Source organism: Tupaia chinensis, unplaced genomic scaffold (genome assembly GCF_000334495.1).
Source record: "Tupaia chinensis unplaced genomic scaffold, TupChi_1.0 Scaffold000116_1, whole genome shotgun sequence".
NCBI lineage: Eukaryota > Metazoa > Chordata > Mammalia > Scandentia > Tupaiidae > Tupaia > Tupaia belangeri.
Genome location: NW_006159580.1, coordinates 341,928 through 356,504, shown reverse-complemented (window position 1 = coordinate 356,504; position 14,577 = coordinate 341,928). Strand labels below are relative to the sequence as shown.

Below are 14,577 nucleotides of genomic sequence, written 5' to 3'. Positions count from 1 at the left end.
TTTCTTTTTTTTTTTTCTTTTTAATTTTGTAGATTTTTTTTTTTTTTTTTTTTTTTTGCTATAGGGCACATGTGCTCACCAGAGACAGAGACCGAAAGTGGAAAATCACCCTCCGGGGGGATGGCCACACCACAATTCCTTCTCCTCCGTTCTACTCAGGATTTTGGACATGCATGCACATGCACCCAGTGTCCTCACAGTATTTTTATAAGATTTTTTGAAAAGCACCCTAGGAGGGACCAGCAGTTAGCGTAATGGCTATGTCGCTGGACTCCCATGTAGTTGACCACGGTTCGCGTCCCGGACCTGGTGGCTTAAAACTCACGCCGGGCGCGTGTGCGTGTGTGCCCAAGATCCCGAGAGGAGAACGGAGGAGGAGGGACTGCAGCATGGCCATCCCTCCTGGGGGTGATTTCTCACTTTCTGTCTTTATGTCTCTCTCTGTTTGTCTGGCGAGCACACGCGCCCTATGGCAAAAATCTCTCCAAAAAAAAAAAAGCACCCTAGGAAACACAAATAATATAACAAATATAGAATAAAAATTACTAGCCCTAGCAAGTCCTAATACCTCATAAGAAAATACTCTGCTAGCTTTGTAGCTATCTTTTTGTAACATGCTAAAACTTTTAGCAGAAACTTACTGAATAAAATAACCAGGGATACATAAATTGGGTTCTTAGAGTCAGCCAAGATCTTTAACACATTAAACGCACTCGCGGTGCCTGCAGACTGGGACGGGAAGCTGGGGGAGCTCTGCCTGTCTGACTCAGTGGGTTCCGAGTATTTGGAACAATGCCCTGCACATTGGCAAGGTGTTTACTGGAATACATTCTGTCCCCATCTGTTGCAAGCCAAGCACTCTTTAATATGGGAAATGGTATGACAAGAAATTTAGTAAACTGGAACTTTCAGGCTATGGGTTGAAAGATGTCAAAACTGGGTCCCTGTTGATATCTCCAATTTTCTCTGGCAGAAGGACCAGAGTGGGAATACTCGGCTCTTGTTGCGGGCACCACGTTCTTTACCCCTTGCCTGAATTTTCCAGGAAAAAACTGCTTACTCACCTCCATTGTTACACAAGAAAATGGAAGCTGGCGCCAGAGGGAGGCACAGAGATAGGGCGAGTGCGGGTAGGAATGGGGTGTGGTGGCTTTAATAGCAGGGCAAAGGGTATCTTCAGCAAAGGAATGAAGACGGACGTAATTACCAGTGGCCACTTTTAGGAAGCAGTGCCTCGGTTTCTACGTCGTGCTCTCAGCTTCACACACCTCCTGTTCTATTTCAGCCATCGGGTAAATAGAGGCCGTGCCCTCCGTGGGGAAACGAGGTAGGCAGGTGGGCCCTCACTGAGCACACGCTGAACTGCGCACTTGCCACGCTGAGTCCTGCTAAGCAGGCACAAAGGCGACAGGCAATCCGGCACCTGCCTTAGACCAGTGGCTCTCAGCTCGGGTAATCATGATCCTTCCTTCCCTCGGGGACATCTGGCAACGTCTAGAGACGCTGTGGGTTACCATGACCCAGGCAGGCGGGTGGGTGGGGCATTAGCATGTAGTGGGTCAAGGAGCACCCTGCAATGCACAGGGAGCCCCCAAACCCAGGGACATAGCTGAGCACCCTGCAGTGCACAGGGAGCCCCCAAACCCAGGGACATTGCTGAGCACCCTGCAATGCACAGGGAGCCCCCAAATCCAGGGACATAGCTGAGCAGTGCACAGGGAGCCCCCAAACCCAGGAGTTTCTGGGCCCCAAATGTCAACGGCGCTGAGACTGGGAAAGCCTGCCTTAAAGGGGCTCCCTGGCCGGAGGCAGGAGTGTGGGGAAAGGGGCTGAGACAGCAGAAGGGTCTTGGCTTTTAGACAAAAGAAAACTAAAGCACGCTATTATTTCAATTAGCAATAATCGTGTCTCCAAAAAACCTCGCTGGCTACGCTACTGCCCATGCGCAAAGCTAAGCAGACTATCATTCCCAGTCTCTCCTGGGTTAGAACGGAGTGGTTTTCTCAAGATTTATGTGGACTACATCATCCTGGGGTCAGAAAAGAGCACTACACTAAACTGCTCTGGGACATCTCTCTTGACTTCTATGTTACACAGAAAGTTGTCTGGCTTCTGCTAGATCAGCGGGGACAAAGAAGAGCCCAGAGGACACAATTCATCCGGAAAACAAAACACCACGCATGAAATTCCAGCACTTCACCAAAACATAGGCCAGCTACAGTGACAGGAGATTCGGCATGAACACCCTCATTAACAGCTGCCTCCAGAGAGCAGAGAGACAGTGACTATAAAGCCTGTATATCCCTGTACATACGAGAAGCTTGTACAAGTTTTACCTGCTCCCTTTCCACAGACGAAGAAACTGAGGCTCAGAGAGAAGTGCTTCCTGCGAAGTCACACACAGGGGCAGTGGCAGAGCTGGCTTTTCAATCCAGACCCCGCGTGCCCGAGGGTTCTTGGTTCTTCGCTCCCCCTGCCTCGTACGAGGATACTGTCACTCTCAGTAGCCTATGTGTTTGTTTAGGGTTGGTGCCAGACAGAAGCATAACGAAAAGAAGGATAAAGGAAAAGGTAAAACTAGCCACATTTGACCGAAAACAAAAAAGATGTATCAGTTACAGTTAAAATAGCACTATACAGGGAAGACACTGTCCCCGGAAGAAAAGAGGAAAACGGGCTCTTTGAAAGTGCTTTATGAAATTTTTCTTTTATCATGAAAACATTCTGCGAGGAGTCTGTGAGAGTCAGAAGGAAGGCAGGTGTGCCTTGGAAACTTCTGGAGAATGGAATATGAATGATACTAAGGGTATGCTCGCAAAAGCCACACTCACAGCAATACTCAGACATGATATTCTGCGGAAGTGGGAATATGAATAAAACAAATTCTTTGCAGGCACTCTAAACATCCTTCGTATACAGGAATTTTTCTTTTTTTAATATATTTTTAGGGCTTTTTTTTTTTTTTTTTTTTAAATTTGCCAGAGGGTGAGTGTGCTTGCCAAAGAGAGACAAAGACACAGAGAGGGAGAGGGATGGTCATGTCGCAATCCCTTTTCCTTTTCTCCCTCCTTTCAAATTTGGGCATGGGGACACGTGTGCCTGGCAAGGCATTTTCACGCCAATGAATTTGGGACTTGAGCTGCATGACTGGCCATGTGGGATCCAGCTGCCTTAACCACCATGTCACGGGCTGGCTCAGTTATAAGGAATTTTCTATATCCATGTGTCATATTATGCCATGCATGTGTAGTCTCATTTGGTCGAGAATGCACTTTATATAGCTCCTCGCTATCACTGCCAACTCCCTGAGTGGAAAACAACATGTTCCTTTCTAACTATGCCACATTTCCATAAAACATATGAAAAAACTGTTATTCCTAGAAGTTTATAAAAACTTATCAACTACTTTGGGAACCAGCAGTTAGCGTAATGGCTATGTCGCTGGACTCCCATGTAGTTTACCGCGGTTCACGTCCCAGACCCGGTGGCTTAAAACTCATGCCGTGTGTGTGCGTGCCCAAGATCTCGAGAAGAGAATGGAGGAGAAGGGATTGTGGCGTGACCATCCCCCCTGGGGGGGTGATTTCTTGCTTTCTGTCTCTGTCTCTGTCTGGCGAGCGCACGTGCCCTATAGCAAAAAACCTCTCAAAAAAACCAAAAAACCAAAAAAACACACACAAACAAAAAAAACAAACTTATCAACTACTTTTATATCTGGAAAAAAAAAAATCGGAAAAATCTACTGTATGTCAAAATAGGATTTCCTTTTTCTTATGGCCTGAGGGTGAAAGGGAGGGAGCGCGTGCCATCACAGGAGCAGTAACAGCTTGTACACTCAGGGCTTACGTGTGTGCCGGGCACTACTAAGTGCTTCCCGTGCGCTGCTTCATTTCCCCCACAACTCTGAAACAGACACCACTGCCCCCTGTTTACAGATGGGGAACGTGAGACTTGGGGAGTGAAGGGACATGTCCAGGTACACACAGCTGCTAAGCTGCAGAGCAGTTTACCCACTGATGACGCTGCAGCTTAAACCTGCTATAACTACGTGTATTAGAAAGCATGAAGCCGGGGCCAGCAGGTGGCATGGTGGTTGAGGTGCTGGACTCCCATAAGGCCAACCACAGTTCAGTCCCAGACCAGTGGCTTGAAACTCACGCTGGGTGCATGCACGTGTGTCCCAAAATCTTAGGAGGAGAAGGGGGTTGCAGCACCTGGGGGGTGCTTTCTCACTTTCCTTCTCGTTGTCTCTCACTGTCTCTTTGAGGCAAGTGCCCATGCCCAATCACAAACACATTAAGCAAAAAGGTATAAAGCCAACTTCGTTTTCTCTTTGCTACTGAACTTTAGGCACTGGCCCCACCGTGGCCTGGTCAGCTAGATTACAATGTCGTGAACTGATTCATATCCTATTACACGCTCACCGTGTACACAGAACCTCCCTCAAGGAACTTAAATGTGAAAATGTACCTTATGCATAAACCCCACTCTTTCTGAGTTTAAAACTACTATAATTTTGAAATGCTAGATCGAAAGTAATTAAGAGATCTGAATATGGAGGAGATAGCCTTCTCTATCTCAACTTGGTTAAGAAGTTCTTGCTGGAAGCAGAGAAATAGCTTCATGTAAGAGTAAACTACAAATGACAAGTGAAAGGCAATAAAACACACCAAAGCAGGACTACAGCGGTAGAAAGAGCAGAGAAAATGAGTGTTACAGAAAAGGTGTCTCTGCAAAGGCTCTGAAGAATTCAAGGTGGAACATTTTGGAAGAATTTTCAAATGACAGTGGCATGGCTAAAACGTCACCTTTGAGGTATGATTTTGGATCAAATATTAGGCAAAGGGTCTCCAGAGGCTGCACAAAGGCCGAAGACTACACAGGCCACACAATCCTTCTCTTGCCAACCATGGAGCCAGCGGGAGGATGCACTAGGCAAACAGATGCACTTTCATGACGTAACCAGAATCAGAACACCCTGGCTTCTCTCAGGGGTCTATGTCTCAAGATAGAAGGGTTGGATTCACGACATAATTTTAGACCTAAAAATAACACCAAACATGTTTTCACAAGAGAGACGGTCAGAGTCTGGTAGTTCTAAGCTGGGAAGTGCTAATGAATATCCTTATGATGGGAAAAATTTAGGCAAAAATGAGTCATCTCCGCTGCCTTTAGATCCAGGAAGGACACACTTTTTTTCAAGGACTCTGCATAAGAACAGGTGGCACAAACTCAAGTCGTAGTAAGGGATCCCCATGCTTCTTCCGTCCCAGCCCCCCCGTTTTACTGCCTCCTGCCTAGCCGAGAGGAAAGGGAAGCGGGGTGAGAGAACCGCAGATGCGAAGGGTCCACGCTGCCTGTCTCGGCAGTCAAAGAGCCAAGCCTGCCTGTCACACCCATCAACGCACGTGCTCACAGACCTCTGTGGTAGCACGGGGCCGCAGTGTAGCCGGCGACTCAGTGTATCTTGATGTGACTGTCCCCATTGTTGGATTATCTTCACCGAAAATGCCAAACTGGGAATGAAAGAGCAAGTGTATCCCTGCTGTCTAGAAGATGTCTCTGCGGACTGAACTGGCGGGCTGCTTACCGTGGTCCAAGACACAAAATACACTGTTCCTCCCGCTGCATCTTCTCCAGGGCTTTGTCAATTCCAATGGGAATGTCATGGTCTTCTCCTTCACCAACAACGAACACGACATCTCTGCAATCGAACATCCTTCCATCACAGCGGCCTTCCAGGTGGACTGAGGGCGAGGAGACAGGACAATCAACAAAGCTGCTCCTCGGGACTGGCCAATTCAGTGAAGGGAGAAGCAAGTGGCCAGCAACGTTGTAAACACCCTCCTCATTTCACCAAGACACGCACATACCAGGGTTATACCCTCTGCCTTGTCAGAGCTTGAGGCACCCAGGCTGAAAGTTTAAGAGCAACCATACACGGGGTGGGAGTTTGTCAAAAAGTTTATGGATATGGGACCAGCAGTTAGCGTAATGGCTATGTTGCTGGACTCCCACGTAGTCGACCGCAGTTTGCATCTCGGACCCGGTAGCTTAAAATTCACACTGGACGCGTGTGTGTGCGTGCCCAAGATTCCGAGAGGAGAATGGAGGAGAAGGGATTGCGGCATGGCCATCCCCCCTGGGGGGTGATTTCTCACTTTCTGTCTCTCTGTCTTTCTGGCGAGTGCACGTACCCTATAGCGAAAACCTCCCCCCCCAAAAAAGTTTATGGATAATATATATAACAACAAAACTATGAATAGACTTCATATTTTTGGTACCAAAATTAATTTGTGTATTAGTTCTATTCTCCCCACAAACTTTCTGAAGTCCCCTCATATCTGTTTTTACCTTTTAGTTTACTTCTTCCATGAGAGAGGGAGCTAGAGAGAGTGGGAGCGAGCAGACACCCCCAACAAGGTCTTCATGCCATAATCTGACCCTTGGCCTCAGCCAGCCAGGACCTTGGCTTGTACATAGACGCCAGTGTGTACAGGGAGACCTCAGGGCATGAACCTGGGACCTTTTCATATGGTCTTAGCATCACAGAGTGTTGTATACCCTGGGTTATGGCAGCTGGCCTTACATTTTTTTAAGGTAGATTTATAAATTACTGATAACTCTGTCAATAATTTAGCGGATTAATAAAACACACTGGAAACAGGTTTACCAGCAGCCTGCTATATGACAGGTTTACCCACCGATTATACAGGGTCAAGATACACTGAATTGTTTAATAGATAATTATCAAAATGCCACACATTTAATATCATATAAATAACAGCTTAAATATCTGTACCTGCATTTCAGCCTCAGATACCTGGACAAAAAACCCTACTGAATGGTTTTCAGCCATGCTGCAATTCTCCCCACACCCTCCCGGCTGGCCAGGACCACAGACACAGGCAAGGGCACCTGGCAAGCTCAGGTCAACGGGGCTCTGAGTCTGGGCCCCACGTGGTGCTGGAGGGGTGCCGTGTCACCCCACTTCCCACCTCCATGGCTGGTCCAGGAGCTCTTTCTTCTGCAGGAGTCGGAATCTCATTCATAAATATATTTACATAAAATGGAAACACATTAATAAAAATATCCAGCTATATCTTTTAGTGGACGTAATAAATATAAAGTGTGAAGGAACTGACAGTCTAACAAAACTTCACAAAGCAAATTACTTATGCTAAGTTCCTTGAAATGTCAAGTGAGGAGGTCAATTTCTTGGGGCTTAATTTCCTCAGCTCATTCTCAGGACAATTTCCCATCAGAGGAGAGATTTATCTTATTTTAAGACTGAATAATAAAATGCATATAGGGCTGGCCAGTGGCATGGTGGTTAAAGGTGCTGGACTCCCACATGGGCGGTCGCGGTTCAAGTCCTGGACCTGGCGGCTTGCTTTCTCACTTTCCCTCTCTGGTCAAATTAAAATAAAAATAAATGAACATCAATAAATTTTTTTAATTAAAAAATAAAATGCATGTAGATATGTATCTTTCTTCATCAGTTAGACTATGTTTTTCTAGCCAAAATAATTCTAGGAAGCTTTGCAGCTAATTTTAATATTATGGTATTTATTCCTTTCCATTAAAGTCTTTAACTCAATATGAGAAATGATGGCTTATATGATAGTGTAACAGTTACCAAGCAGTATCATAATTTGTCTTTCACTAGAAATAATATAATGGCCTACATTCAAATCTAGAGATTTCCTAAAACACTTTGTTTCTATGACTGGTTGATCTACTTTAGATCAGTAACTGCTTTACAGAGACTAAAACCTCACTCATTTGGTTATACTCATTCCATGTCTAATAAGACAATTACTATTTTTCAAATACAAATTCAATTCCACCTTACTCTACTTTTGAAATTCATGATCTCCAAGGTCCTTTGATGCCCTGAACTTCGATGGTTCTATGGCCCAGTAATATAGCTCACAGTAAAGAGCCAGACACCAAGTTGAAGCGAATCCTGTAGTTAATCATTTGATCAGATTACCTTTAGCCCAGGTCTAAGAAATCAGAGACATTCTGAAAAGTAAACAACAGTGGTGTGGACAGTAGGGGCTAAAATGTCAGTAGGATATTTATGCTTTAAAGCTTTCTACCTCTTTCTACTTTGCCATAACGAATGCCATCCTGATTGGCTGCCATTGCAGCCAGAAGATGGGGTCTAGGAAGCGTGGGTCAGAGAGGGCCAGATTCCTGAGTCAGCTCCTCCAAAGGCTAGAGCTAGACCGCCTCTCAGGGTGGGCCTGGCAACTGGCATTTTGTTCTGTGTTTCACCTCTTGAATGTAGATGATTCCTTCTGTCAGACTTTTTTAAAAATTATTTTTATTTAACTTTACTTACTTACGTTTTCTTTGATCACAGGGACAGAGTAAGAGTTAGAGAAAGAGGGAAAGTGAGAAAGCAAACTACTAGGTCCAGGACTCAAACCATGGCTGACCATGTGGGGGTCCAGTGCCCTTAACCACCACACTACCTGCCGGCCCACCATACTCACTTTTATAATGCTCTAGATAAAATCAAACAGCAAATTGGAAGTTGCTCTGAACTGAAAAATATGTAAAATAAATTAAATTTTATTATTAGTTTTTAAAGAATTATTTAATTTTATTATTATTCTTTTTTAAAATTTACTACAGGGCATTTGGGTTCACTATTGGGGGAGGAGAGAGAGAAAGCAAGCCACCTGGTCCAGGATCCGAAATGCAGTTGGCCATGTGGGAGTCCAGTGCTTTAACTGACATACCACCCGCTGGCCCCTTAAACTTTATTATTATTATTTTTAGTTTGTTTCTTCCACAAGAAAGAAACAGTGTGTGCGTGTGTATGTGTGTGTGTGTGTGCACGCACGCACCGATAGGATCTTGACACTACTGTCCACCCCTCAGCCTCAGCCAGTCCCAGATGATGGGCAAAGGTGCCGAGCATATGCAGGGATGACTGGACATGAACTAGTGTGCCTCCATGTGGGCCAGCTCTGCACAGCACCATGTTCTACCACTGCACAACCATCTGCTCCCAACATCTTTCTTCTTTTTTTTTTTTTAGGTTGTTGCTATAGGGTACATGTGCTTGCCAGAGACAGACAGAGAGGGAAAGTGGGAAATCACTCCCTGGAGGAGATGGCCATGCACAATCCCTTCTCCTCCGTTCTCCTCTTGGGATTTTGGGCATGCACGCACACATGCCTAGCGTGATTTTCAAGCTGTCGAACCATGGGCAGCCATCTGGGAATCCAGCTCCTTAACCACCATGCCCAACATTTAATTTGTGAGAGGGCATGTGTGCTCCTAGAATTGTAGAGAGGGCAAGAAAGCACTCTACATTGGGAATGGTCATATTGCAATCCCTTCTCCATTTCTCCCTCTTTTTGGGATCTTAGACACATATACACATGCACCTGATGGAATTTTTTTTTAAGTTTTTCCTATAGGGACCAGCAGATGGCATAATGGTTACGTTGCTGGACTCCCACAGGTTGACCGTGGTTCGAGTCCTGACCCGTGGGCTTAAAACGCATGCTGGGCACGTGTGCATGTATGCCCAAAATCCCGAGAAGAGAATGGAGAAAAGGAGATTGTGGCATGGCTGTCCTCCCTGGGGGGTGATTCCTCTTTGTCTGTCTCTGTCTGTCTCTCTGGTGAGCACATATGCCTTGTAGCAAAAATCTCCAAAAAATTTTCTTTTAAAAAGTCAAGTTTTGGGGACCAGCAGGTGGCATGGTGGTTAAGGTGCTGGACACTCCCACATGAAAAACCACTATTTTTTTTTTTTTCTCCCTGATTTTTTTTTTTTTTTTTGGAGAGGTTTTTCTATAGGGCGCATGTGCTCGCCAGACAGACAGAGACAGAAAGTGAGAAATCACCCCCAGGGGGGATGGTCATGCCGCAATCCCTTCTCCTCCATTCTCCTCTCAGGATCTTCGGCACGTACACACACGTGCCTGGCATGAGTTTTAAGTCACTGGGTCCGGGATGTGAACCGCGGTTGACTACGTGGGAGTCCAGCGACACAGCCATTACGCTAACTGCTCGTCCGCCAACCATGGTTTGAGTCCTGGACCCAGTGGCTGCTTTCTTTCTTTCCCTCTCTCTTGCTCTCTGTGTCTCTCTCTGGCCAAATTAAATGAATGAATAAATAAAATTAAATAATTCTTTTAAAATCAAAAAGTCAAGTTTTTGTTATAGAGTGTATGCGCTCACCAGAGAGAGACACAGAGAGAAATCACTTCTCCCAAAGGGGACAGCCATGCCACAATCTCTTTCCCCATTCCTCTGGGATTTGGGGCATGTACATACATGTGCCTGGGGAGCTTCCCAAGTAGCTGGGTCCATGATTTGAACCTCACTGCCAGCTTTGTGGGATCCAGCACCTTAACCTCCACACCACCTGCTAGCCTGCACCTGATGTGATTTTTAAGCCACCGGGTCTAAGATTTAATTCACGCGGTTGGCCATGTGGGCTCCACCTTCCTTAGCCACCAGGTCCTAAGGCTGCCCGATTGTTTTCAAATACATATTACTACAGAGGTTGTGCAAGGAGTCTAAGACTTCAGGTATTTTCATTACAATACAAACTTATGTTTCTAAAGGGGTTGAGTGTTTGTAAAAGTTTACATTCCTTAACTTTTTAAATATGCCCCAGACATTTTAATTTAGATGAATGGGAGGCATTTTTCATGAAAAGAGATTTGCTGAGCGAAGTAAATTTCAGCCCACCTACTGTGGACGCCACTGGTATTAAGATTTACTACCCTAGTAGCTCACAATTCAGCTCACAGATCCTTCTGTCTGAGGTCTATTGTTAGAAGTATCATCTTCCTCCCTAAAGGAGAGCACATTGAGCAGGGGAGGAAGTTATCAGTACATTTGTTGTGGCTTTTGGTTGATTAAGTTTGAATGTGTTTTCAAAACAGGAAATCCAGAGACTCTGCAAAGGATTCCTGTCTGCGTGTCAGTTTCCTAGGCTGGTTTTTCAGCTTGTGGTATGTGCTTGACATTAACCACACATCAGTGATTTCACAAGCTCTCTTTCAAAGTGATAACCTATCATGGGGGAAGGAGAGAAAGACTAGCTACTGACAAACCAGCTGGGAAAGATAAATGAAGCAAAAAAAAAAAAGTCAAACTATAACAAAGGGGTAATTATTAGGAAGCAGAACATGTATTGCATCTAGTCTCTCTCAGAAAAACAATAAATGATAGAAACAATGTTTGTGGTCATCAAATAGGGAGGTAAAAATCTGCCACTGGTCTTATAAATACTTATACTATCTTAACGTGGATGAACATTTTTTCTTTCTTCTGGTAAGCCTACTATTCAAAATGAGACCTGAGCAAGCACTACCTAAACTCTTTAAACCGACATGCACACCCCCCACTTACATGTACGTATAAAAAGCACCACCGTGTAACACTGCCTTATCTGGAATGTCGGAGCAAGAGGAGGTATCCAAGCCTGGGGTGCATACACTCATCGATTCTTTACATCCACAAGTGCAAAGGCTCTCCCCTGGTTAACTGGTTTCTGAACTTGAAACACAGGTGTGACGAGTTCTACACGGCTGCTGACAAGAACGCACATACCACTCAAGAGCCACAGAGAGAGACTGCCGAAGGCCACGCAACGCGCGCCACGCCCTTGGTGACAGACGCAGATGTGGCTGGCTCCTCATATCCAGTCATTCGTTGATACTGTCTGAACAACCGCTACTGGGAACACCATGGAAGACCTGTGGTTGCTTTTGACCTTGCATCTCTTAGTGCAAAAGCTCACTTAATAAATATTTAATAATAACCATCGTGACTCACTGGGAGCTCGGCCTCTAGGGCTCAGGAGGTCTGTTGCTAATCCCAACCAGCATGATTTACAGGAAGTAAATGATCTATGACGTACCCAGAGAGAATAAAAGCGCATACGGGATGCTTCTACTTAGAGCTGTGGTAGAGAAATAAACAAACAAGTTACAAAGAGACAACATTCTCTCTTGACCTAAAGTCTACGTAACTTAAAGGGAGGGGGCGGTCCTCCAGACCCCACCAAGTCAGACCAAACCAAATTACCCAAGCTTAGCTGTGCAATCCGAGAGTAACCACATCAAGTGAGCCTGGTCCGCTGCAAAACAGCACTTAAACTGGAGCTCTGACTTATTGTTCTCTTACTGCCCTAGAGCAATTTTGTTTTGAAGAGCACAGAACACCCTGTTCTGAATGTGGCTGGCACATGAACTCGATGTGCTGACAGCAATTTGTACTCCGATTAAAATAGGGGGGAAAAAGAAAGAGAGCACACAGCAGTAACAAAAACTGGAATGCAAGAACCCAAAACTGTACGATGTGTAGTTTAGGAGGCCAAACTGAGAAAGAGTTAACTTAAAAAAAAAAAAAAAAAAAGTGCTGTGAAAGCTCCAGCCTAAAGACGTGAGCGCTGGTAAGTGTCTGTTTTTCCCTTTTCTAATTATAGCAGTTGGTGTCTGATAGCTTTGCACTCATTCTCAAAACAATTACTGGGTCATGGGGAATCTGAATGGCAATGTTGTAATGGCATTACTCCTGGGCAGACTGGCCACTTGGCCAGAGGAAACCAGGTTGTGACAGGTTACTCCCACTTGGCCAGGGTTTCCTCTGCTGCCTGAGTTTCTCCGTGGGTCCCTCCTGCCGAACAGCAGGGCACCTGAGAGAGAGTGGGGTCTTAATCAGCCCTCTCAAAGGCCAGCATGGACAGCGTCTAAAGGCAGGAGAGGCAGATTAACCACTGACTGTAAGAAAAGCAGTTCCCACTGGACATGGTGGTGAGACTTCCCCCACGATGGCCTCCCCTCCTCCTCCACACTGCTGAGAATTGAGGGACAGATGCTAACTGAGGTCAGGCATGGAGCCTGGCTAGTGAAATACAGTAACGTTTATGCAAATGGCTTCTATTCCTTAGTCCAAACAGAAGCATACACCCAGCAAGAAATTCTTCACCAACACAAACCCTTCCACTCTTCGGTCACACCGGTTCAGTGCTGGAGTCAGAGGTGGACGGCAGTTCCTTTCCGTCACCTCACCTTTGTGGCTTTGGGCAAAGTAATTTAAGTAATCTAAAGCTAAGTTTCTTCATTTATAAAACAGGGATAATAATAATACTAGTTGACTCATAAACGAGGATTCAATTAGATACTGATTTACAGCTTTGAGCCTAGTATCTAGCATTCATTCATTCATCTATGTCAGGCTGCGTACCAGTGAAAACAGTTTAAGTGTGGATAAACAGAGAAGAACTCAAAGAATGTTATTAGCTATGATTATTGTCCTGGAATTAGTGGTAAATGGTATCAGATCTAACATGTTTCAGAACTCTGTATAAAAAAGAAACATATAATGACTCCACATAGGGAGCTGTGGAAGACTGAATAAAATTCCTAGCCTGCAGGGCCAGCAGGTGACATGGTTGTTAAGGTGCTGGACTCCCAAGTAGCTGACTGTGGTTTGAATCCTGGACCTGGCAGCTTGCTTTTCCACTGTCTGTCTCTCGGGTGAGTGCATGTGCACTATAGCAAATTAAAAAATAAAAAGAAAAAAACTTCTGGCAGATAAAGGCTGTCTTGTCCTTCTTTTGTACCTCATGGTGCCTAGCACACAGGTCAGGGCCAGAAAGTAAATATTTATTTAATGACTAATCTGAAAATAGGACATTAAGGGAAGGGTGGTAATTCTCACTAATTGATAGGAATTTTCCCTTTTAAATGTATTAGCCAGTATTCCTACTGTAACAATTCTAGGAGGCTATTTAAATTCTTTACTGATATGGAGCTTCGTTTTCTTTCTTTTTTTTTTTTTTTTTTTTTTAATTGCTAGAGGGTGCTATACTTGCCAGAGGGAAGGAGATGGAGAAAGCACCCCCATGGGACAAAGCGAGGCCACAATCCCTCCTTCATTTGTATCCAGTCTGGACCTTGGTCACTCACATACGCTCCCAGCCATGTAGGGTCCAGGTCCCTCAACCATCAGGCTACCAGCTAGCCCTGGAGCTTTTGTTTTCAAACACTATCCTTTCTTCTAGGGAGAGATTTTTGTGTCTCTCTCACCAGAGACATAGAGAGACATAAAGCAAGAAATCAACCCCCCTCCTACCCCTGCCCAGGGGATGGTCTCACTGGAATCCCTTCTCCATTCTCTTGGGATTTGGAGCATACATGCACATGCGCCAGGAGTGAATTTTAAGCCGCCAGGTCCAGGACTTGAACCGTAGTCAACTATGTGGGAGTCTAGCGATATAACTATTATGCCATCTGCTGGTCCAGTCTAATACTATTCTTAAAAAAATAATCTAGGGAACCAGCAGTTAGCGTAATGGCTATGTCACTGGACTCCCACGTAGTCGACCGCGGTTCGTGCCCCAGACCCGGTGGCTTAAAACTCACGCCGGGTGCGTGTGCATGCGTGCCCAAGATCCCGAGAGGAGAATGGAGAAGGGATTGAGGTGTGACCATCCCCCCTGGGGGGTGATTTCTCACTTTCTGTCTCTATGTCTCTCTCTGTCTGTCTGGCGAGCGCACGTGCCCTATAGCAAAAACCTCTCAAAAAAAA

At 45.3% G+C, this 14,577-nt stretch overlaps 1 protein-coding gene across 2 annotated transcripts in view; it reads right to left on the bottom strand.

The window, feature by feature from the left end:
- The window catches only part of FKBP5 (FKBP prolyl isomerase 5), a 77,187-nt gene that overhangs the window by 22,049 nt on the left and 40,561 nt on the right, over window positions 1-14,577 (bottom strand). For both annotated transcript variants that reach the window (XM_027770199.1, XM_027770200.1), the window contains exon 5: window positions 5,591-5,747. In XM_027770199.1, the coding sequence (XP_027626000.1) occupies window positions 5,591-5,747 (157 nt within the window). The remainder of the gene's footprint in view (window positions 1-5,590; window positions 5,748-14,577) is intronic.